The sequence below is a fragment of the Salvelinus fontinalis genome, chromosome 22 (genome assembly GCF_029448725.1).
Source record: "Salvelinus fontinalis isolate EN_2023a chromosome 22, ASM2944872v1, whole genome shotgun sequence".
Classification (NCBI taxonomy): Eukaryota; Metazoa; Chordata; class Actinopteri; order Salmoniformes; family Salmonidae; genus Salvelinus; species Salvelinus fontinalis.
This window is the reverse complement of record NC_074686.1, coordinates 32,608,983-32,633,856: the sequence shown is the minus strand read 5'-3', so window position 1 is coordinate 32,633,856 and position 24,874 is coordinate 32,608,983. Positions and strand designations below refer to the sequence as shown.

General features: G+C 42.0%; 2 protein-coding genes across 4 annotated transcripts in view; both read right to left on the bottom strand.

Moving 5' to 3' along the window:
• LOC129820218 (zinc transporter ZIP4-like) lies at nt 1–14,627 on the bottom strand. The gene is made up of 12 exons (XM_055877229.1): nt 12,621–14,627; nt 10,882–11,178; nt 10,488–10,680; nt 9,885–10,117; nt 8,435–8,606; nt 7,762–7,934; nt 6,868–7,050; nt 4,755–4,850; nt 3,996–4,059; nt 2,416–2,568; nt 1,044–1,231; nt 1–686 (listed from the first exon to the last, which is right to left on the bottom strand). The coding sequence occupies exons 1-12, from the start codon at nt 12,828–12,830 to the stop codon at nt 558–560; spliced, it is 2,091 nt and encodes a 696-aa protein (XP_055733204.1). The 5' UTR covers nt 12,831–14,627; the 3' UTR covers nt 1–557.
• A 187-nt stretch (nt 14,628–14,814) lies between these two features.
• The window catches only part of LOC129820214 (ATP-dependent DNA helicase Q4-like), a 45,725-nt gene continuing 35,665 nt past the window's right edge, over nt 14,815–24,874 (bottom strand). For 2 of the 3 annotated variants that reach the window (XM_055877221.1, XM_055877220.1), the window contains one exon: nt 14,815–17,308. In XM_055877221.1, the coding sequence (XP_055733196.1) occupies nt 17,187–17,308 (122 nt within the window). In that variant the 3' untranslated portion in view covers nt 14,815–17,186. The remainder of the gene's footprint in view (nt 17,309–24,874) is intronic. The other variant, XM_055877222.1, reaches the window with a different exon arrangement.

The following is a 24,874-nucleotide window of genomic DNA, read 5'->3' as shown; positions in this document are numbered from 1 at the left end:
TTTATTACTTTTGAGGGTTTTGTGGGATTGGTGGCACATAAGTAAAAATACACATTTGACAAAGGTAGACAAATCTAAACATGTCACATTCTCACATGTATACATACACTGTCAACCTCTGCATTACCGCTAACTTAAAATAGAATCTACCTACTTCCCCGCACAGTCACACTGTTATGGTATGTGGTTATACAAAATATGTGGCAATTACAGAGGCAGTAGGCTGTGAGTCCCATTATAAATATTGGTGGTATAAATTACAGTTTGAACTACAGATGAAATCCTTTCCAACAGTAACATTAGCACCAACAGCAGGTTCAGACTGAACACCAACAGACTACACGTCTATGTGGTAGATACAACAGAACTAGACTATAAATCGCATATATCATCTAGAAAGTCATTTTGAGGAAATCTTGTATCATATAGAATGATCAAGCGTGTTAAATGAAATATATCAAAACAGGTCAAATATAGCATAGTTTACATACAGTGTTCATTTGTAATTGTATACAAATCCATTGCATTGTACTGTACAGTGTGAGGACTAGGAGGCTCTAGAAGCCAATCCTTTCCTCATACAGAGAGAGGAGCAGCAGCATGCCCCAGCCAGACAGCAGTCCTAAGTTCTGGAGCAGGAACATGAGCCAGGGCCTACGGTTGTCCGCATGGATCATGGTGGGGAGCTGCGAGGAGAAAGAAGCAAGACAATCCACTGCATTTAACTCTTTGCCCAAATATAGCATATTTACAGAGAAAGATAGGCATTAGGGTATTGATGAAAGACATAGGAGCAACCGTGCCATAACTAGGGCATAACTAACTCTTCCTGGTCAGGTGACATAGCCAGGAGACACTCAAGGCCCAAGTCATAATTGGGCTTCCTGGGGAAAATGTTGTCCGAAGTTGCAACAGTAACCAAGACGGCAGAGCTTAGCGAAGGGTCATTTGAACAATTTGTGAGATACTCTCATTTGAAGAGAAGCCCAAAGAAGCGATTCCTCACAGCCTGTTTGAGAATGTGGTAAACCTAGTGTACTAACCATATCAGCCAGACCCACATACAAGAAGAGACCAGAGGTGATGGCCGCGATCCACTGCTTGGTGGCCAGGTCAGTAGAGACGGTGAGGGCAATGTAGAGTCCGATGAAGGATGTGAGGGCACTGCCCACGTTCAGCATCAAGGCCTTCTTCACTGACAACCCGCTGTGCAGCAGGATTGCAAAATCACCTGGGAGATGTAGGACGGAGAGGTTTAAAAGGGCCGTCAGTGATAAAATGTAGGTCTTAGGTTGATGCCATTGGAGGGATTGGGTGAATAGGAATCTGGATGGAGAGAGAAGACGTGGCTAGTCATCTACTACTACTACTCATCCATTCTAATACTTGACTGTTTGAAATGAAAAAATATTGTTCTGAAATCAAACAAATCTAACACCATTTCATTTATATATATATATATATATATATTTATATATATATATATATATATATATATATATACACAGCAGGGAGAACAAGTATTTGATACACTACCGATTTTGCAGGTTTTCCTACTTACAAAGCATGTAGAGGTCTGTCATTTTTATCAATACAGGTAATGAGTGGAGAACAGGAGGACTTCTTAAAGAAAAACGAACAGGTCTGTGAGAGCCGAAATCCTTGTGTCATGCAATAAAATGCAAATTAATTACTTAAAAATCATACAATGTGATTTTCTGGATTTTTGTTTTAGATTCCGTCTCTCACAGTTGAAGTGTACCTATGATAAAAATTACAGACCTCTACATGCTTTGTAAGTAGGAAAACCTGCAGAATCGGCAGTGTATCAAATACTTGTTCTCCCCACTGTATACAGTGTCATTTATATATATATACAAATTGACATAAAGAAACATCTGAAGTACCAATGTGGCCGGGTCTCATTCCCTAAAAACCTCTTTCAACATGACCAACTTGTCACGATCGTCTTCGGGTGAAAGAGAGGACCAAGGCGCAGCGTGATATAAATACATTATGTATTTATTTAAGGAAGAAGAAGAACACTAAAACAAAACAACCGTGAAGCTATAATACGACAATAAGTGCAGACACTGGCAACTTACACATAGACAATCACCCACAACCTACCTAATGACTATGGCTGCCTAAATATGGCTCCCAATCAGAGACAACGATAGACAGCTGTCTCTAATTGAGAACCAATCTAGGCAACCATAGACTTACATAAACACCTACAATGAACACAACCCCATGAACTCTACAAACACCCCCATGACAATACAAACACCCTAGACGAGACTAAAACACACAAACATCCCCCATGTCACACCCTGACCTAACTAAAATAATAAAGAAAACAAAGATAACTAAGGCCAGGGCGTGACACATACAGAGGCGTCGGTCTACACTCACCCAGTTCGTGAGGCAACTCATGACAGAACACAGCCAAAGACGTGGCAAGGCCGGAATTCCAGGAAACAGAAAAGGCTGCTCCGATAGCCAGGCCATCGGCAAAGTTATGTATCCCGTCCCCTATGGTAACCATGTAGGGTAGCAGACGCTGTTCTAGTAGAGGGGAGAGACAGAAGGGAAACTCAGAGAAAGGTTCAGTCGTCTAAAGAAGTAAAGTCAAATTTGGCTATTGTTAATCATGTGTCTAAATTCATATTTCACAGTGACAGCAGTATTGATTAGCTAATGCCATTAGGCTGGAATATAGAATACAGATGTAGGATATTCATTTGACCAGTTTCTCACAGCAGGAAAAGTATCCTGTATCAACAGGAAATATGAATTATTGTGTGGATTATAATTAATGGACATTTTTGGAGGGGTTGATACATTTTTAGTTAGGACAAATCAAGTCTGACATTTTAAAGTGGAAATTACTAACTTTAGAAGTATTTTTAAACCTTAAATTTGCTTCATGTTTGCATTTCATGCAAGAACAGGGTGATCAAATTAAGATCCTACATCTGTAGGAACCAGTGGTGGAAAAAGTACTAAATTGTCATACTTGAGTAAAAGTAAAAATACCTTAATAGAAAATGACTCAAGTAAAAGTGAGTCACCCAATAAAATACTACTTGAGTAAAAGTCTGAAAGTATTTGGTTTTAAATATACTTAAGTATCAAAAGTAAATGTAATTGCTCAAATATACTTAAGTATGAAAAGTAAAAGTATAAATCATTTCAAATTCTTTATATTAAGCAAACCAGACGGCACAATTGTAATGTTTAAAAAAAAAGTACTTATAGCCACAGGCACACGCCAACACTCAGATATTATTTACAAACAAAACATTTGTGTTAAGTGAGTCCGCCAGATCAGAGGCAGTAGGGATGACCAGGGACGTTCTCTTACTAAGTGCGTCAAATGGACCATTTTTTTGTCAAAATGTAACAAGCACTTTTAGGTGTCAGGGAAAATAAAAAGTACATTATTTTCTTTAGGAATGTAGTGAAGTAAAAGTTGGCAAAAATATAAATAGTAAAGTAAAGTAGAGATACCCCAAAAAAACTACTTAAGTAGTACTTTAAAGTATTTTTACACTGGTAGGAACTGGCAAGCTAGCAGTTATACTGTAGAGTGACTACAACTAAACCATTGAATATTGTGCTTGAATTGTTTATAAAGATTACATAAAGGATGATGTCTCATTTTAATCATGTCAGATAAATAAGTTGTTGTCACTGTTTATATTATCATTTACAATGATATGACAGGGTGTTTTTGGGTGCATCTGCAGCTAAAATGTTGTACCCCTGTAGTAATGAAACCCTTTATTGCTGTTCCTCATGTAAGTGAACAAAGCTCTTTGGTGCACATTACTCTTTGTCATGCTGAATGTGTGTAATCATTGACTAGACTTGACTCACACAGTAAGTTCACAGTATATCAGCTTTCCAGTGAACGCCCTGACTGTCAGACCCTGACCTATATTTCATCTCTTCCTTACAGGTTGTATGATGACCTGGGTTATCTATCTTACCTCTTGAGCGCTGGTTTGGTTCTGGATAGGCTTTCTCTGTGTCCTCACTGTTCTCACTTTCAACCTTTTAGGATCAGAAGTACAACATCGGAATTACAGCAGGCGTGAACAAGTTAGTGGAGGACAAGGTGTTCAGAGACACGGGTAGTAAAGACTTGAGACTACATACTGTGTCAGGTAAAAACATAGCTTTACTAGGATACTGGCTGTTCAGTCATGGACCTCTGACTCAGATCTCCAAGAGAGAGGATAGAGGGTTTAGAACGTCACAGGTGTGTCTGTGAATAAGTGGTACAGAACCTACCAGGTCAGTCTGTGAATAAGTGGTACAGAACCTACCAGGTCAGTCTGTGAATAAGTGGTACAGAACCTACCAGGTCAGTCTGTGAATAAGTGGTACAGAACCTACCAGGTCAGTCTGTGAATAAGTGCTACAGAACCTACCAGGTCAGTCTGTGAATAAGTGGTACAGAACCTACCAGGTCAGTGTGTGAATAAGTGCTACAGAACCTACCAGGTCAGTCTGTGAATAAGTGGTACAGAACCTACCAGGTCAGTCTGTGAATAAGTGGTACAGAACCTACCAGGTCAGTCTGTGAATAAGTGATACAGAACCTACCAGGTCAGTCTGTGAATAAGTGGTACAGAACCTACCAGGTCAGTCTGTGAATAAGTGGTACAGAACCTACCAGGTCAGTCTGTGAATAAGTGGTACAGAACCTACCAGGTCAGTCTGTGAATAAGTGCTACAGAACCTACCAGGTCAGTCTGTGAGATGGACTGCTTGTTATTTTTCTCCTGCATGTACATCTCCAGGACTTTACCATGGTCACAGTGATGGGGCTCAGACTCCTCCTGGAAACACAATGGCACAATGTATCTGTCTGTGCCCGGAACATCACAACAAAGAACATGTACAGTTGACGTCGGAAGTTTACATACACTTAGGTTGGAGTCATTAAAACTCGTTTTTCAACCACTCCACAAATTTCTTGTTAACAAAAAAAAAAATTTGTTGTTAACAAACATCTACTTTGTGCATGACACAAGTCATTTTCAACAACTGTTTACAGACAGAATATTTCACATATAATTAATTGTATCACAATTCCAGTGGGTCAGAAATGTACATACACTAACTTGACTTTGCCTTTAAACAGCTTGGAAAATTCCAGAAAACGATGTCAAGGCTTTAGAAGCTTCTGATAGGCTAATTGACATCATTTGAGTCAATTGGAGATGTACCTGTGGATGCATTTCAAGGACTACCTTCAAACTCAGTGCCTCTTTGCTTGACATCATGGGAAAATCAAAAGAAATCTGCCAAGACCTCAGAAAGAAATTGTAGACCTTTACAAGTCTGGTTCATCCTTGGGAGCAATTTCCAAACGCCTGAAGGTACCACGCTCATCTGTACAAACAATAGTACGCAAGTATAAACACCATGGGACCACACAGCCATCATACCGCTCAGGAAGGAGACGCCTTCTGTTTCCTAGAGATGAACGTACTTTGGTGCGAAAATTGCAAATCAATCCCAGAACAACAGCAAAGGACCTTGTGAAGATGCTGGAGGAAACAGGTACAAAAGTATCTATATCCACAGTAAAACGAGTCCTATATCGACAGAACCTGAAAGGCCGCTCAGCAAGGAAGAAGCCACTGTTCCAAAACCGCCACAAGAAAGCCAGACTACGGTCTGCAACTGCACATGGGGACAAAGATCGTACTTTTTGGAGAAATGTCCTCTGGTCTGATGAAACAAAAATATAACTGTTTGGCCATAATGACCATCGGTATGTTTGGAGGAAAAAGGGGGAGGCTTGCAACCCGAAGAACAACATCCCAACCGTGAAGCACGGGGGTGGCAGCATCATGTTGTGGGGGTGCTTTGCAGCAGGAGGGACTGGTGCACTTCACAAAATAGATGGCATCATTAGCAAGGAAAATGATGTGGATATATTGAAGCAACATCTCAAGACATCAGTCAGGAAGTTAAAGCTTGGTCGCAAATGGGTCTTCCAAATGGACAATGACCCCAAGCATACTCCCAAAGTTGTAGCAAAATGGCTTGAGGACAACAAAGTCAAGGTATTGGAGTGGCCATCACAAAGCCCTGACCTCAATCTCATAGAACATTTGTGGACAGAACTGAAAAAGCGTGTTTGAGCAAGTAGGCCTACAAATCTGACTCAGTTACACCAGCTCTGTCAGGAGAAATGTGCCAAAATTCACCCAACTTATTGTGGGAAGCTTGTGGAAGGCTACCCAAAACGTTTGACCCAAGTTAAACAATTTAAAGGCAATGCTACCAAATACTAATTGAGTGCATGTAAACTTCTGACCCACTGGGAATGTGATGAAAGAAATAAAAGCTGAAATAAATCATTCTCTCTACTATTATTCTGACATTTCACATTCTTAAAATAAAGTAGTGATCCTAACTGACATAAGACAGGGAATTTTTACAAGGATTAAATGTCAGAAATTGTGAAAAACTGAGCTTAAATGTATTTGGCTAAGGTGTATGTAAACTTCCGACTTCAACTGTATCTAACGGTGATAGCTAACAATTCTCACATTTTGGAACCAGTAAGACCTGACAAATTTCTTTGACCCGAAACATTGCACTTTATTAAAAAGTGTATTGCAAGTGTACGTGTGTGGGAGTTATTTTCACCATGGATCCACCGAACCAGTAAGCTGACAGAACGGAGGTGTTCAGTAAGGAGATAAGGTTTAGAAACAGTGTGAAATGGGGAGGTACCACCTGGACGTGTCCAATAAGAACCCAGATTTTTGTTTCCTGTTGCAACACATTTTGCTACATCGTGCCCTACTGAACACAGCCCAAATGATAGACACTACTTACCCCATGGTGATGCAGGGAATGGTGATGGCTGTCCTTGTGAGTGGTGATGATGGAGAAGATAGTCTCCATGAGATAGAAGCAGTAGATGCCAGCCATCATCACCAGTATCTTACAGATGTAGTCTGGAACCTCCTCTGAGTGGCCGTGATCTGTTCCTTCACTGTGAACATGGAGGCCTAGGAACTGAACCAACAGAGGAAACAGTCACAAACCAGTCTGACACAGTCAGCCCAATGACAGTGTTATGTCATTGTAATGACAGTGTTATGTCATTGTAATGACAGTGTTATGTCATTGTAATGACAGTGTTATGTCATTGTAATGACAGTGTTATGTCATTGTAATGACAGTGTTATGTCATTGTAATGACAGTGTTATGTCATTGTAATGACAGTGTTATGTCATTGTAATGACAGTGTTACGTCATTGTAATGACAGTGTTACGATCTGAAGGTGTCGTTCTTGTTCCTCACATCGTTATCATTTGACACTGTAGGTGATGACACGGTGTGACAGCCTGCTAATACTTCGCCCTGCGATGTTGACATGATGGATCTAAGTGGATTGAGCTGCAGCAGCAGGAAGTATCCCCTCCAGACTTCTGCCCTGAGGGAAATAAGGCTAGGAAGCATCCGATGGGACTACTGTATGTGTTGCTCTGAATTATCATGGAGGTCTCTCAGACATCTGGCTGATCATTGGGTCGCACTGACATTAACCACAACACTTTAATGAAGTGTTGAGGAGGAAGAGGTCTGGCTGGCTAGATAAGTGTTTTTCTTTTCACATTGGACATTCCAGCAACTATGATGGATGCATAATCAGGCCAGTACAGTGCAGCTCAGCTTGAATCAGCTGGGCTCAGTGATGTGGATATGATACTGTGGTGCTCACCATAGGCAAGAGGTGCAACAGGGCGTCCCCAGTGAGGGAGCCAACGGCCAGGCTGACACAGAACTGGATGACGAGCTGGAAGACACTGCTGCAGGAGGTACACAGCAGCACCATAACGCCAACCAGGGCGGCCAGACAGATCAGCAGATTGGCTATGGAGGCATACACAAACTCTGTGGGGAGAGAGAATTAACATTAAGGGGTTACAAATATAATAACAGTGCCAGACTCAAGCCAATCAGTCAGTCAGTCAAGCCACAAAAGGTCACAAAATACAGTAGACATTGTGTGATTATGCTTGAAATAGGCTCTAGTCCTACCGAATGCAATAGGCTCTAGTCCTACCGAATGCAATAGGCTCTAGTCCTACCGAATGCAATAGGCTCTAGTCCTATCGAATGCAATAGGCTCTAGTCTTTTTGGACTAGAGCCTTCAAGTTTGTGATTTAGAATTTTGGCGCATTCATATTTACAAACATAGGAAATGTATTTCTGCATAGTCTCTCTATAATTCCTTTATCATTAAAAAAATTAACAGGCAGTAATGGGACTTTCTGTATCAAAAGGAAAGGAATGAGTGTTGAATATAGAGTGTACTGTAGCAATCAATAGATCAATCACAAGAGCACACAATGCAGAATCACAGTGGCTAGGACTGTAGCAGTTCACTCACTCTCTGTGGTTGTGAGCTGGTCTAATGGTCCAGTGGGGGGAGAGATGCTGTTGCAGGCACCACTGAGGAGCTGCTGGACTAGGGCTGGGCTGAGCCGGGCCACGTCAGACCTGGACAGGCTAGATCCATTCAGCCCATGGATCTTTATCAGCTCCTCCGGGCTGAAACACGTCTACGTGGAAAAAACAGGGCTGAGACACGTCCACGTGGAGGAAACAGGGCTGAAACACGTCCACGTGGAGGAAACAGGGCTGAAACACGTCCACGTGGAGGAAACAGGGCTGAAACACGTCCACGTGGAGGAAACAGGGCTGAAATACGTCCACGTGGAGGAAACAGGGCTGAAACACGTCCACGTGGAGGAAACAGGGCTGAAACACGTCCACGTGGAGGAAACAGGGATGAAACACGTCCACGTGGAGGAAACAGGGCTGAAACACGTCCACGTGGAGGAAACAGGGCTGAAACACGTCCACGTGGAGGAAACAGGGATGAAACACGTCCACGTGGAGGAAACAGGGCTGAAACACGTCCACGTGGAGGAAACAGGGCTGAAACACGTCCACGTGGAGGAAACAGGGCTGAAACACGTCCACGTGGAGGAAACAGGGGGGAAAACACGTTTACGTGGAGGAAACAGGGCTGAAACACGTCCACGTGGAGGAAACAGGGCTGAAACACGTCCGCGTGGAGGAAACAGGGCTGAAACACGTCTACGTGGAGAAAACACGGCTGAAACACGTCTACGTGGAGAAAACACGGCTGAAACACGTCTACGTGGAGAAAACAGGGCTGAAGCACATCTACGTGGAGGAAACCGGATTGAAACACGTCCACGTGGAGGAAACAAGCAGTATTTTTAAAACACTTTCCATCACAGAATATGTATCGCCCCTGATATGTGGTAATTGCTACAGTTGAAAATGCAGTGCCGTGTGTCAGTGTAAAATGGAAGTGCAAATTAATTATTCAATTAATATACCTCTGTCAGAATACTGTGTCCCAAATGGATCACTATTCCCTTTGCAGTGCACAACTTTTGACCAAAGCCCATTGGCCTATTCTTTGAATTGACACTCCTTGTCACTAACTGATGGTAAGATGTCATTGGGCATTCACAAAGTGGGGACCAATATATTACAAGTAACATGTTATTATCCCTCAGCAGTGTTCCTTCTCATTCAGATTTCTCTCATATTACCATGGGGAGAATCCTACGGCTGCCAATAGCTCAGGCCATTTACTGCACATCTGAGGCTCATTGGAGATGCAGCGGACACCAGGGGTTTACTAGTCTGATAATGAGTCAGAGTGAAGGAGCCTGTGTGTGTGTGTGTGTGTGTGCGCGTGCGTACGTTGTTAAGCCCCTGAAGGTCTCTTCAGGAGATTGGAGTGATGGCCTTGACCTAATTACAGACAAAGAACCATGGTGGTTGAGTATAACAATTACCAGTTCCCAGCTGCTGATGTTCCTATGGTGGTACCCCTCCTCATGACTCGTCCTGAAGGCAGCACCTCCACTTCGACCCCCCCGACCCCTGCTAACAGTACTGCGGTCACTATGGTCATGGTCAACGTGGTCATCGTGACCATGGTCATCTTTGTGTCCCTCTTGATCTCTATGATCGTGATCCTCTTCATGGACTCCACCCAGTTGCAGGCTGTTCATAAGACCTTCCAGCTCTACAGAGATGAATCACAATGATATGGTTAGTTGCTGGTAGAGTATATTAGGCCATTGGGGAACAGCAATATAAACTCATTATCCAGGCTACATGGGGTCATAGCATAGGGTTTGAGGGTAACATTAACATATTGGTAGGGGATAACCTCAATAGCATCATGCTAAATTAATGATGAACTATGTATTGCACAAGATGGATTAATGAGTGGGTTGATGTTACAGTACAGCCAGGAGCATGACATTACAGTGTAATAAAACTAACCAGTGCGAGGAAAATGATTCATACTAAATAGGGATAGTAGTTTGTTATGAGGCAATATTACAGCACGGACATTTCGTACAAATAGGAATAGTTGTTTCTTACTGTACCATGTATGGTAATGTTGTCAGAACCGAAGGAGTTGAATATGAAATCCAGAAAGTAGTCCTCTTCAGGAAGTGCTCTGGCAGTCATGCAGTCACCTCGCAAAGCATGATAAACTATGTATCCAAACACCACATCCATGTTGTGTGGGACACCATCATTCATCTCCTCCAAGATGTCTTGACCAGTAAGACACTGCTAAATGACCACAATAACACGGGACAGACATACACCGTTGAATAGAATATAAATATTTTGTTGAAACAAATCTACTCAAATTAGTTTGTTAGAAAACAGGTCACTGTTGCTAACGGTAGTTCATTGGCTTTCTATTGCACAACCTTAGAAGGTACAGTATATAAAATGTGTTGCCATTCTTATTAACAGAGCAGCACCAACCTGGTCGTACTGCTGATCGGGCTTGTAGTGCTTCTTCAAGTTATGGAGCAGTGTCTCTATCCCACTGCTCTCCATGTCTCCGTGTCCATCCCCATGGTCATAGCCTGTGATCTCATGGATGAAGTTGTCCGTGTCGTCCCCCCACCTCCCTGCCCTCACGGAAGAGCAGGCCTCTGAGGGAGAGCTGAGGTACAGGCAGCATCCTGCCGCTACTCTGAAGAAGCCCTCAGTGTGAAGGAGACCACCAGTGCTGGTGAAGTTACCCACCAGCTGGTCTACTGACTGCACAGAGAGGCACTAGAAAGAAGCAGGGGGGCTTCAGTGTTTCATGTAGATTATTTATCTAATCAGTACAAATATAGGCCTAATTTATGAGAGAAAACCAACGTAGGGTCTTGTATAGTCAGTCATTATGACCACAAAGCTAAAGGAGTTTGGGTTGGGTGAATGCGAGACATAAAAATCTAATTTTCTGTTCTTTAACAGCTATTCTCGGGCTTTTTGAGTCAGGACATACAGTGACTTGACCTATTATCTAACAGATTATTCTGTAGAGTCTACCAGAAACCCAGAACCGATTAGTGGTGCTGGAGGCAAAATGCTCAACTGGAGAAACAGAAGAAAAAAAATACAAATAAAAAGTCTTGACACACTTCAAGTCAGATGCACATTTCTTTTAAAAGAGGCTGAGCTCGATGAAGGTCGACTGACCGAAAGCTCCGTATCTATTCAAATAAAATGTGCATCTCACTGGAAGTGTGCAGAGACTTCTTCCTGATTCTCCAGCATCATGACCACGTATGAGTAAGATCTGAAGCCATTGTTGCATTAGCAGAACATGCTGTCTCACTACTGATCATTAGTGTTAGTCCCAAACATGTTTGGCCAATCTATAACACATCTCTCACATAACATGTGACAGAAAACTTCCTCTACATGGTCACAAGGGCAGATTACACCTGCCACGGTAAAGTCCAAGGCCTACAATGTCTGAACAACAGAAAAAAATGTATTCCAAAAAAATGGATGTGTACATGTTTTTCTACTGTAATCAAATGAAACCAAAATGAACACTTATTGGAGTATTTGTGGTGCAATGGCATGATGGACAGAGTAAAAAAAAATATATATATTTTTTTTCATTGAATGTATTAAATTACATAAAACAGAATGCCCAATCATTAAGACGTTTAAACAGGCAGCACAGTAGAAGGGTAATACAAACACAATATTTATTTAATTTGTTATTATTATTTTATTACACATAAGCCATTTAAGTCAAAGCCATTGCTATAATCTATGAGAATACCCTAACACGTGGAATTTGTTAAATATTGATAAGGTGTTTTACATCATTGGTAGAACTTAATCATTTTAATACATCCAGTTACACAAATCTGGTACAAAACAATCTGCAATGCTGACGTCGTGTATTCTTTCTATATAATACCTACATAATAATAGTCAGAATCATTATTGTTATCATTATCATATAATTATTATTATTATTATTGCTCAGTGCTCACGATATATGTATCAATAAAAAAAGACTTGGTTAGAGACTGGTCAATAAAAAAACAAAAACAGATTTAGGCTTAACAAGCTAGGTCTGAAAAAGCACTATGACAAATGTACAGCGCTGTATTCCATTGTGTGTAGCGCACGGCACAGTAACAGGTGCAGATTGGACCTCGACCTTTCCTAAAACCAAGTTGAAGCGAGTGTAAGAAAAAAGTTACCTTTTCACACGACACACCAGGGCACTGCACACGCTTCTCCAACTGTTTGAAAAAGGAGCGAACTGACATTTCATCCAGGTATTCCTCTCCTGGCGAAACGAGCTCCACCACTTTCCCATATACATCCATAGGTGAACACCACGCATAGCTGAATAGGTTAAAACTCAGACATAGGAGAATAACGGGAAAACACCTATATATAGTTTCCATTGTTCTATTCAAATATAAATCCTCTTTAAAAAAATAAAAGTGCAAAAACAGTGAGTTTATAGAAAGAGATGATTCCCGAGAGGCGCATATGCAGTCCGCACACGGTTTTAAGTTCACCAAACAGCTATCTATAATCAGCTAAGTTAGAGATTTCCTTGACCTGTTAGCTCGCCTTTGATTGGTCCAGAGGCGAGTTGCGCTTCTCTACCAGTCCATAAATAGGAAACCATTGCAGTTCACCTGAATAAGGGGTACAGGTCCAAAATCACCTGTCTTCAATGTACACTCAGCATCAGCTGACATAATGGCAAGAGTTATGTCAATAAGACATGTTGCTAAGAATACAGGCAAAATATTTGTACCAACTGCCAAGTGATTCACTTACATCCTCAATGGTGACCAATACCCTGATGACCCTTTATGGGAATTTTTTTCTGCCTGCTTTCTCTCCAGTGGTGAAGATATCTAATCTATTAGCTAACATTACCATTTACTAAAAGATTGTGTATTGGGAAAATTAATAAACATGATGTAACACAAACCATTACTGACAGCGTAAAAACAAAACAAATAATACACATTTCTACAGAACCTTTTTGTAAAAAAATTTATACTGATAATACATTAATTGATCGATATATTTTTTTAAACAGCCAACACAGTTGAGGACATTTATTGATGAATCAATTCAGAGGCCCCATTCTCCATGTACAATCATTCTGTAGACTAAACGTCCTTTCCATGTACAATCATTCTGTGGACTAAACGTCCTTTCCATGTACAATCATTCTGTGGACTAAACGTCCTTTCCATGTACAATCATTCTGTGGACTAAACGTCCTTTCCATATACAATCATTCTGTGGACTAAACGTCCTTTCCATGTACAATCATTCTGTGGACTAAACGTCCTTTCCATGTACAATCATTCTGTGGACTAAACGTCCTTTCCATATACAATCATTCTGTGGAGTAAACGTCCTTTCCATCCATGTACAATCATTCTGTGGACTAAACGTCCTTTCCATCCATGTACAATCATTCTGTGGACTAAACGTCCTTTCCATCCATGTACAATCATTCTGTGGACTAAACGTCCTTTCCATGTACAATCATTCTGTGGACTAAACGTCCTTTCCATGTACAATCATTCTGTGGACTAAACGTCCTTTCCATGTACAATCATTCTGTGGACTAAACGTCCTTTCCATGTACAATCATTCTGTGGACTAAACGTCCTTTCCCTGGACATCATTCAACATATGCACTGACCGTGTGACTGGATGATTGGGTTTCATATTTAGGGCCAATAGTTTTTCCTGACCATGGCTAAGAGAAACTCCTGGCCCTACTCACAATGATTAATGGACTGATGACTTCGCTCTACACCACATCAGTGACTGGGCCAGGTGTGGCTGGGCCAGGTCACGCTGGTCTGGCAGAACTACCAAACACATCCTTGTGTCAATGGTCAGCAGGAAAGGAGGGGGAGATCACCTGTCTCCAAGTCAAACATGAAGCTGTTTAAAGGTTCTTTAGGTGTAAGTATGAACATCCAAATGAGGTACCCAAAGTAGGCCTACAGTAGTTTGCCACCTTGAACATATTTGGATGAAGTAATGTCCTGTTCAGCAGGGTTGTGCACAGACCTTTGGTGGGGCAGACGCAGAAAGTGAAAAAAATGCCCCACCCTTCATTTAATTCATGAAAAAAACTTTTCTACTGCTCCTGTAGACAACTCTCCATATAAAAATATATATAAAAAATGTAATTAAAAAAAAACATTTCTTAATTCTCTTCAAAAACACATTCATCACACATTGTAGGCTAAGCAAGCTAAATGCGCAGATGAAAGGGAGTTCGCTATAAGGATCAGTGCTACAGGTGGAAATAATTTAAAAGAGTGTTTTTTTTTTATTATACATTTTGCAGGATGAAATCTCTTGAGATGCACCATCTTGTTATCAAGAGTGCCCCCCCCCCAAAAAAAAGACAGGTCTGAGATACAGTATCTTGCTCATACAGGTCAAAGAGAATTGGTCATCCTCTCTCTCAGCTGTTTAAAAAGTCCATCTAAACCTCTTCCTTAAGCCTGTAAAAAGAAACAGCCAAACATATCTTGTTATCTAGGCCAACACAGTTTAATCAGACATACAATACCTGGAACAAAATCTCCCAGGAGGCAGTAGTCTCACTGCTCTTATACTCTGAACATCAGGCACGTGCACAGATAGAGTCCTAAGGGGGATGGAGCACTGGCTCTTTTGCCTTCCTATGAAAATAGTGCCATTTTCTGGTACTAATGACTTTTTATTTAAAATGTTGTCTCTTTTCTTTGTTGTAACTTTAAAATGCAACAAATTGCACAAAAAACATTTAGCGCCATCAGGATGTGGCCGGTGACACCGTTTCTTGACATACAAGACATTTTGGAACTGTATCAAGTAGACGAATGAAAACAATTCCAAAAGATAGTTTGAGTGGAGTTCCCCTTTAATGTTTTAAAAATATCCAAAACCCTAACTTAGAAAAAAAAAATAGTTTGGAGTAACTTCTAAATTTAACGTTTGGATAAAATGTGGATAAGTGTCTAATTCTGCAGTGAGAGAGCTTATTGAGATGGGAGCATTACTCCCTAATGAATTCTCTGTTGTGCAATTCGATCTGAAGTTGTAGTTTTTTTGTAGTTGGGAGAAACAAAGAAATGTGCAAAATTGCACCAAAAAAAGATGACATTTGGCAATATACTTAAGTAGCAACAGCTTGAAAATATTGATTATGGTATGTTATTGTAACAAAACAATAGTTACAAAATGTCTGTATTGTAAGTTCAATCAACTTAAAGACATGCTCCGGTACTTTGGAAACAACTTAGTATTTTTTTTACCTCCTGTTTTGGGCTGGGTGTGTCAATATGTAGTTCATACATTCATAATCTATGAGCAGAATTACTGTTTTACCCCAATGAGAAGCAAAATCCCTAGTTTGACAGACTTTTTTCTGGAAAGTGTGCTGCGCCATTGTCTTGCATGTCAACATTTCCCCCCACGTGGGCCAACAACCCCCTACGCAGGGGTGGGCAACTCCAGTCCTTTGGGGCCTGATTGGTGTCACACTTTTTCTCCATCCATAGCAAACACAGCCGATTAATCAAATTGCATTCTAAACTGAAGATCATGATTAGGTGATTATTGGAGTCAGGTGTGTTAGGTGGAGCTGGAGCAAACCTGACACCAATCAGTCCCTCGAGGACTGGAATTACCCACCCCTGGTCTAGAGGATCACCTCTTTCACCTGTATCAGCAAGATACTCTATCTGAATCTGTGACCTGTCAGCCTCAAATTATAGCGTGACCTCACATTATCAAAAGAACACAGTCATCTGATAAATGTTAAAAACCATCTTAAAAAAATGACATTATTATACATTCTGATTCACATTTTGCCATGACAATTCCCCATAGACAAAATGATAATTTCCTATTTCTAATGTATTGTTTCATAGATAACCCTCTCCCATACAACAAGGTTGCCAGGGACTGCAAGCAAATGAACATAGCTCTCCATACAGTGAATGCATGCTACCTGACAAAGTTCACAGTCGACAAAGAGATAAGGTTTATTATCTTGAGTTATAAAAAAAGAAAAAAAATACAGCTGTACAACTTCTCAAATCGTCATTATTTTTTTCAGATAATAAAATAAAACACACACATTGAGAAACAGACCTCAACTGGCAGCTTCCTTAAATAGTACCCGCAAAACACCAGCTTCATTAAATAGTACCCGCAAAACACCAGTCTCAACGTCGACAGTGAAGAGGCGACTCCGGGATGCTGGTCTTCTAAGCAGAGTTGCAAAGAAAAAGCCATATCTCAGACTGGCCAATAAAAAGAAAAGATTAAGATAGGCAAAAGAACACAGGCACTGGACAGAGGAACTCTGCCTAGAACTCTGTGACCCCAAACTTTTGAACGGTAGTGTAGCTACTACAATAATGCAATGCACTTGACCCATACTATAAAACTCAATCAACCATTGACTGAGAACCTTTTTCAACCTTCATCAAAGTCTTCTGAACATACACAAGTTTTAATAACATCAAGCACTTACCCTTACATTTAGTACAAAATACATTTTTATTAAATTGGCATACAAAGAACATTACATGAAATGTACAGTACACCAAACAAACATAAAAAAATACAGAAACCACAGCATAAAACAGCTATTTAAAAAGAATAAAAAAATGTTAATGAATGCAACTGGATGCAGCCGAGGTAAGATTTATTTTTATATTTTTTTTTTATACATTATTTACTTTTTTATTTATTTTTTAGATAGAGTAGGTATTTCATCACTTGAATCGAATGATCTCCTGAATAGCAAAGCGGATGATTTCATTAAAATCAAATTGGATGTATTTTCTCCAGTATCTCTTGTCCCTGCCGAAGGTCTGAGCTGGGTAACATGGACTTCCTGGAAACAAAAGATAGAGGGTGTTCCAGGTGACTTACTGACACTATAGAGGGTGTTCCAGGTGACTTACTGACACTATAGAGGGTGTTCCAGGTGACTTACTGACACTATAGAGGGTGTTCCAGGTGACTTACTGACACTATAGAGGGTGTTCCAGTTGACTTACTAAAGCGGCTTTCCAAAATCAAGTCTTATTTCAACTCGACAGTGTCAATGTAGCAGCCATTGTTTATAGGTTTCAGTGACCAGTCAGAGGAATATACGGCAGCACCCTCCTCAGGGGATAGCTACTCAGTGTAAAGCCGATTAGTACACACCTGGGCTCACTAATTGGCTTGGTGTCTCCCTCTATATAGGTGTGCCAGGAGATGAGCTCGAGGTGGATTGGGAGCAGACACGGGGACCTGTGAGGACGTCAGGCTTTCCTACCTCAGAGAAAGCGTCTTCATCTGACGCACCTTGGCTCTATGTTAAACCTGCTATAGACCACCCTCTGCTCCCAGCTGTGCTCTGGACACCATATGTGAACTGATTGCCCCCCATCTATCTTCAGAGCTTGTGCTGCTAGGCGATCTAAACTGGAACATGCTTAACACCCCAGCCATCCTACAATCTAAGCTTGATGCCCTGAATCTCACACAAATTATCAATGAACCTACCAGGTACCACCCCAAAGCCGTAAACACGGGAACCCTCATAGATATCATCCTAACTAACTTGCCCTCTAAATACACCTCTGCTGTTTTCAACCAAGATCTCAGCGATCACTGCCTCATTGCCTGCATCCGTAATGGGTAAGCGGTCAAACGACCTCCACTCATCACTGTCAAACCCTCCCTGAAACACTTCAGCGAGCAGGCCTTTCTAATCGACCTGGCCGGGGTATCCTGGAAGGATATTGATCTCAACCCGTCAGTAGAGGATGCCTGGTTATTTATTTTTTTAAATGCCTTCCTCACCATCTTAAATAAACATGCCCCATTCAAGAAATCTAGAACCAGGAACAGATATAGCCCTTGGTTCTCTCCAGACCTGACTGCCCGTAACCAACACAAAAACATCCTATGGCGTTCTGCATTAGTATCGAACAGCCCCCGTGATATGCAACTTTTCAGGGAAGCTAGAAACCAATATACATAGGCAGTTAGAAAAGCCAAGGCTAGCTTTTTCAAGCAGAAATTTGCTTCCTGCAACACAAACTCAAAAAAGTTCTGGGACACTGTAAAGAGAACTTGGAGAATAAGAACACCTCCTCCCAGCTGCCCACTGCACTGAGGACAGGAAACTGTCACCACCGATAAATCCACTATAATTGAGAATTTCAATAAGCATTTTTCTACGGGTGGCCATGCTTTCCACCTGGCTACCCCTACCCCGGTCAACAGCACTGCACCCCCCCACAGCAACTCGCCCAAGCCTTCCCCGTTTCTTCTTCTCCCAAATCCAGTCAGCTGATGTTCTGAAAGAGCTGCAAAATCTGGACCCCTACAATCAGCCGGGCTAGACAATCAGGACCCTTTCTAAAATGATCTGCTAAAATTATTGCAACTCCTATTACTAGCCTGTTCAACCTCTCTTTCGTGTCATCTGAGATTCCCAAAGATTGGAAAGCAGCTACGGTCATCCCCCTCTTCAAAGGGGGGGACACTCTTGACCCAAACTGCTACAGACCTATATCTGTCCTACCCTGCCTTTAAAGGTCTTCGAAAGCCAAATCAACAAACAGATTACCGACCATTTCGAATCCCACCATACCTTCTCTGCTATGCAATCTGGTTTCAGAGCTGGTCATGGGTGCACCTCAACCACGCTCAAGGTCCTAAACGATATCCTAACCGCCATCGATAAGAAACAATACTGCGCAGCCGTATTCATTGACCTTGCCAAGGCTTTCGACTCTGTCAATCACCACATCGTCATCGGCAGACTCGATAGCCTTGGTTTCTCAAATGATTGCCTCGCCTGGTTCACCAACTACTTCTCTGATAGAGTTCAGTGTGTCAAATCGGAGGGCCTGTTGTCCGGGCCTCTGGCAGTCTCTATGGGGGTGCCACAGGGTTCAATTCTTGGACCGACTCTCTTCTCTGTATACATCAATGATGTTGCTGTTGAGTCTCTGATCCACCTCTACGCAGACAACACCATTCTGTATACTTCTGGCCCTTCTTTGGACACTGTTAACAACCCTCCAGACGAGCTTCAATGCCATACAACTCTCCTTCCGTGGCCTCCAATTGCTCTTAAATACAAGTAAAACGAGCACGTGATGCTGCGGAGCTGAGCAGACGTTGACAAACCGAGCTCTTCAAAGTTATTCTATTATTACCTAAAAAACAACGTTGAAACAATATTCTAACATCGGCTGATAAATTGTCAAGTACTTACCTTGCCAAAGAGCCATGGACCTCCGACCGAGAGGCAAGAAGGACGACCAAAACGTTGTTGATTCCCAAGATAACGCTAGCAAGATTAGCATTAGCCCTCATAACTCAAACGACAGTTCCAGACTGTTGCTCTCGGCCTCTTGCGAGCCTGCCGACATGCTGGCTACTCTCCTCCGGGAAATTCAGGATGGTAACAAAGGTCTTTCTATGAAAATCGATAAGAAAACGGCTGAACTCCATTCTTCCATATGACGACCTGAAATCCTCCATGAATGATCTCCTTTTGAGAACGACTGAGGCAGAGTTGCGCATTAGCACAGTTGAAGACACCATCGCTCGACATGACCAGGTCTTGATACAACTGCAAAAGGACAATGCCTACCTCAAAAACAAGGTAGATCAGATGGAGAACCAGAGCAGACGTAGTAATATCCGTGTGGTGGGATTGAAAGAGGACAGCGAGGGCCGTGACCCGGTCCGTTTCTTCACTCAACGGATCCCGGATGTCCTAGGCATAATCAACTTCACCAAGCCACTGGAAATCGAACTCGCCCACAGAACATCAGCGCCGAAACCCCGGCCAGATGAGCCCCCAAGGGCCGTCCTGATCAGGTTCCTCCGTTTCCAAGACAGAGAGAAGGTACTGCAACTCGCAAGAGCCAAAGGGGACATCACCATTGATGGCAAGAGGGTTAGCCTTTTCCCGGATATGAGCGCGGATCTCGCCAGACGTCGCAAGCGGTTCAGACCTGCCGCCAAAGCACTGAAGGAGAAGAACATCACCGGCTACCTCATCCACCCTGCGCGGATGAAAGTTCAGTACAAAGGCCGAAGCCATCTCTTCAACACACCGGGAGAAGTGTACACTTTTCTCAAAGAACTGAGAAACGTCTGAGCCAGGACTGTCTCTTTGGGGGATAAGATGCAGTTTGTTTGTTTTCTCTTATCCGGGCTGAACCGCTGATATCCTCCGGTCGCTATAATTGATTTGTACATTTTCAACTAACCGTATCTTTCCGGGGTGAGTTCTATTACATTTACAGTAGAGTATATTTTGGTTTAGTCCATATCACTGGGCGAAGCAAATAAGTGGGTTTAGGCCCACTGCTTTCCCCCTCATTTATGTTAATCTTTCGAAAAGAGACTCAAGCAGCCCTTACCGTGGGCAGTAAATATTCAGCCATAAATGTCTATTCACAACGTTTGTTTTCAACTTAGAGAGCTCGCAGGTTTTAGTTTACGCCAAGGTTTAGCCAGTAAGAGCAAGATGGAAAGCGAGCAGCAACGTATCTCTACAAGTGTATTCATGTTTGATTGTTGGGATTGTGGTTTTAGTCTAACAATCGGGGTGGGTGGGATTCTTTATTTTTTTCCCCTTTTTTCTATGTTTATTGTTTCCTTCCTAAAGAGACACATAGGTCACTTCTGTGTTCAAACCAAAGTTGAAACATTTCCTAACTATCTACATATGATAGATTTCCATTCAGTTACATATTTGAAACCCAACTATGCTTAATCCACTAAAATATGTCACATTCAACGTAAAAGGTCTTAACAGCTCGATTAAAAGGAAGAGAGTCTATACATACCTTAAGAAATTAAAGGCTGACATTGTGTTTTTACAAGAAACACATCTTACAGCCAGTGAACACAAGAAATTGAAGAGGGAATGGGTAGGACAAGTTTCTGCGTAATGTTTTAACTCCAAAGCAAGAGGAACTGCAATTTTGATAAGTAGACACATCCCCTTCTGCGTCAACAACACCATCTCTGATCCCTCTGGCAGGTTTGTTTTGGTGCAGGGGCATATGTTTTCAGAGTCTTGGACCCTATTGAATACCTATGCTCCTAACTTCGATGACCATATGTTTATTCAGAATGTCTTCCTTCAGGTTGCTCAAGCACCACCAGGATGGTTACTGGTTGGAGGAGATTGCATTTTTGTTTAGATACAGTTCTTGATAGGTCCTCTGATAAACCCTCACTTCTTACCAAAGCCAGCAAGCTCACCATGTCGTTCATGAAAAATCTCAATTTACTAGACATCTGGAGACAGTTGCACCCACAGGATAGGGACTACTCTTTTTATTCACACACACGCATAGATAACTTTTTACTGTCGACACAACTGTTTCATAGAGTGTTAGATGTCGAGTATCTCCCCATATTACTTCGTGACCATTCTCCCCTGGTATTATCAATCTCCATTCCTACCAAGGTAAATGGAGCATATAGATGGAGACTAAATTCTACACTCCTAAAGCAACCTGAATTTTGTGCATTCATCAAAGAGCAGATCAATATTTTCACTTTGACAAACAAACCCTCCGCTCCTGACAGTTTCATTCTTTGGGACACATTGAAGGCCTATCTGAGGGGACAGATCATTTCCTATACTAAAGGGCTGAAGAGAAAACTCGGTGTGGAACTGAGTGCCCTTGAATCTGAAATCTCAGAGCTAGAGAAAACCTACCAAAGAGGCCCGACTAAAGATCTATACAGGCTTTTGGTAAATAAAAAAACTGAAATAAAATATTCGGAACACATATCAAGCTGAGAGGGCCATCACTAAATCAAAACAGCGTTATTACGAGCTTGGAGAGAAAGCTCACAAAGTATTGGCATGGCAACTGAAAGCAGAGGAAAGTAAGAGGACAATTAATGCTATAGAAACTCTTACTAATGAGATATCTTTCAACCCTACTGAAATTAATAATACTTTAAAGAAATACTATGAAGACCTCTACACTTCCCAATCAAGCGATGATCTATCAGAGATCGACTCCTTTCTCTCCTCTCTCAACCTCCCATGCCTGTCAGGGGAAGACAGTGAGCGCCTGAGTGAACACTTCTCAGTTCCTGAATTGTTGGGAGCCATTAAATCCTTACCTTCTAATAAATCTCCTGGGGAGGATGGCCTCCCTCCAGAGTTCTATAAAGAATTAAGGGAGCTGTTGGTCCCCTACCTTATGGAGGTACTTAAAAAAGCCAGGGAAGACAACTGCTTTCCAGAGTCTTTCTCTCAAGCAGTGATTACTGTAATCCACAAGAAAGGGAAAAATCCACTAAAGTGCGCCTCCTATAGACCAATCTCTCTCCTTAACACAGATTGTAAAATGGTCACCAAGATGCTATCTAAGAGACTGGAGTCATGTCTTCCCGTGTTGGTCAACCCAGATCAGACTGGCTTCATAATTAATAGATTGTCCTCCAATAATCTCAGAAGGTTCTTTGATATAATTCACCTTGCTAACAAAAACAAAATACCTAGTGTCGCAGTCTCCCTCGACGCTGAAAAGGCCTTTGATAGGGTTGAATGGCCATACCTCTTTCGCGTCTTGGAAAAGTTTGGTTTAGGTACCGTGTTTGTAAATTTGATAAAATCACTCTACAAATCTCCTAAAGCTAGGATTGCTACCAATGGGCTTACTTCCTCCTCTTTCCCTCTCTATAGGGGGAACAGACAAGGTTGCCCAATTAGCCCCCACCTCTTTGCCCTCGCCATCGAACCGTTGGCTGAGGCTATTAGAACGTGCCCTGACATACATGGCTTTGAGGTGGGCCCCCATACCCATAAGTTATCACTCTTTGCGGACGACCTTATCTTATTTCTGCAAGTGAGAGAGAACACTCTCTCTCACTTGCAGATCCTACTACAGAGTTATAGTTATTCCTCTGGATATAAGGTCAATTTAGATAAAAGCGAAATCTTACCGTTGTCCGTCTTTGACGATCATACCATCAAGCACAAGTTTCCTTTTAGATGGTCGCCTATGGGCTGCACATATTTGGGCATAATGGTGGATGGTAACCTGAACAACCTCTATAAACTCAATCTGGCCAGTTTGTTGCAAAAGGTGGAGGGTGACCTTTGTAAATGGATGGACTTACCTCTCACTCTACTGGGTAGAATCAATGTAATTAAAATGAATGTCCTGCCCAGATTTCTATATCTGTTTCAATCTCTCCCTATCCCTGTTCCCGCAGCATTCTTTTCCTCTCTCGACAAGATGACCAGACGGTTTATCTGGCACGGCAAAACCCCTAGGGTTGGCCTGGATAAACTGACCCTGGATTACAGTCAAGGGGGCTTAAACCTCCCCAATTTTAGAATGTACTACTGGGCAGCACAGTCTAGGTTTCTGGCTCAGAGGTTTGACAAGGGTCCCTCTCCCTCATGGTTGAACATTGAAAAGCTTGAGGTAAACGATGACACTGGGGCAGAATTGTTTTACAAATGGGACAGAAAATCTATAAAAACCATCACAGACAACCCTTTAATCATACATTCTGTCCTGGCATGGTGCAAACTGCATGAGCTGTTCGGACGAGGGGGATTCCTTTCCCCCAAAACCCCTTTATGGAACAATAGATTGATCCCTATGTTTTTCCAGAATAGTAACTTTAGACCATGGTGTGATAAGGGTATCACTCTTCTGGAACATTGTTACGAGGAGGGAGTTCTTATGTCTTTTGATCAGCTGAAACAGAAATACCACTTGCCTAACAGGGACTTCTTTAGCTACCTACAACTACGAAACTCTATTAGGGTGTCTCTCAAGGGACAATGGAACCTACCTAAGATGTCACCCATTGAACAACTCTGCCACGCAGACCAACCACTGTTCAAGACCATTTCCCGTGTTAACGATGCTCTTATGTCAGGACTAACACTGCCTGGGCTAGATAAACCCCAACTTAGATGGGGAAAAGATCTGGGTATTGATCTTGATGAGGGTCTATGGAGTGACCTATGCAGGGATGGTGTTACATCCATATTGAACTCCAGATACAGACTGATCCAGTTTAATTTCCTCAATCAGCTCTATATCACCCCATCTAGACTGCACAAGTTCAACCCTGATATCGCCTCCCTATGTTTTAGATGTGGCTCAGATGAAGGAACATTCCTCCATTCCACTTGGCAGTGTTCAAAACTACACGGTTTCTGGCAGGGGGTATGCGATACCATATCCTCAATTCATGGGGTTGCATTCCCTTTAGACCCGGAGGTCTGTCTACTGGGCAACTTTACTAACACCAATCTCAGGCAAAACAATACTATAAAGCTAACAGAAATATTGCTAGCGATTGCCAAGAAATGTATCGCCTTGAAATGGAAATTGGATTCCCCCCTGCCAGTTGCAATGTGGCTATCAGAAGTTAATAGTTGTATCCTACT

What these genes read in the sequence shown, in the direction of transcription:
- LOC129820218 (XM_055877229.1), bottom strand. Translation starts at nt 12,830, where the DNA reads ATGGAAACTATATATAGGTGTTTTCCCGTTATTCTCCTATGTCTGAGT. An exon ending in TGACAACATTACCATACATG is followed by an intron (nt 10,118 to 10,487) that starts GTACAGTAAGAA and finishes TCATCTCTGTAG; the next exon opens with AGCTGGAAGGTCTTATGAAC. An exon ending in TGTTGCACCTCTTGCCTATG is followed by an intron (nt 7,051 to 7,761) that starts GTGAGCACCACA and finishes CTGTTGGTTCAG; the next exon opens with TTCCTAGGCCTCCATGTTCA.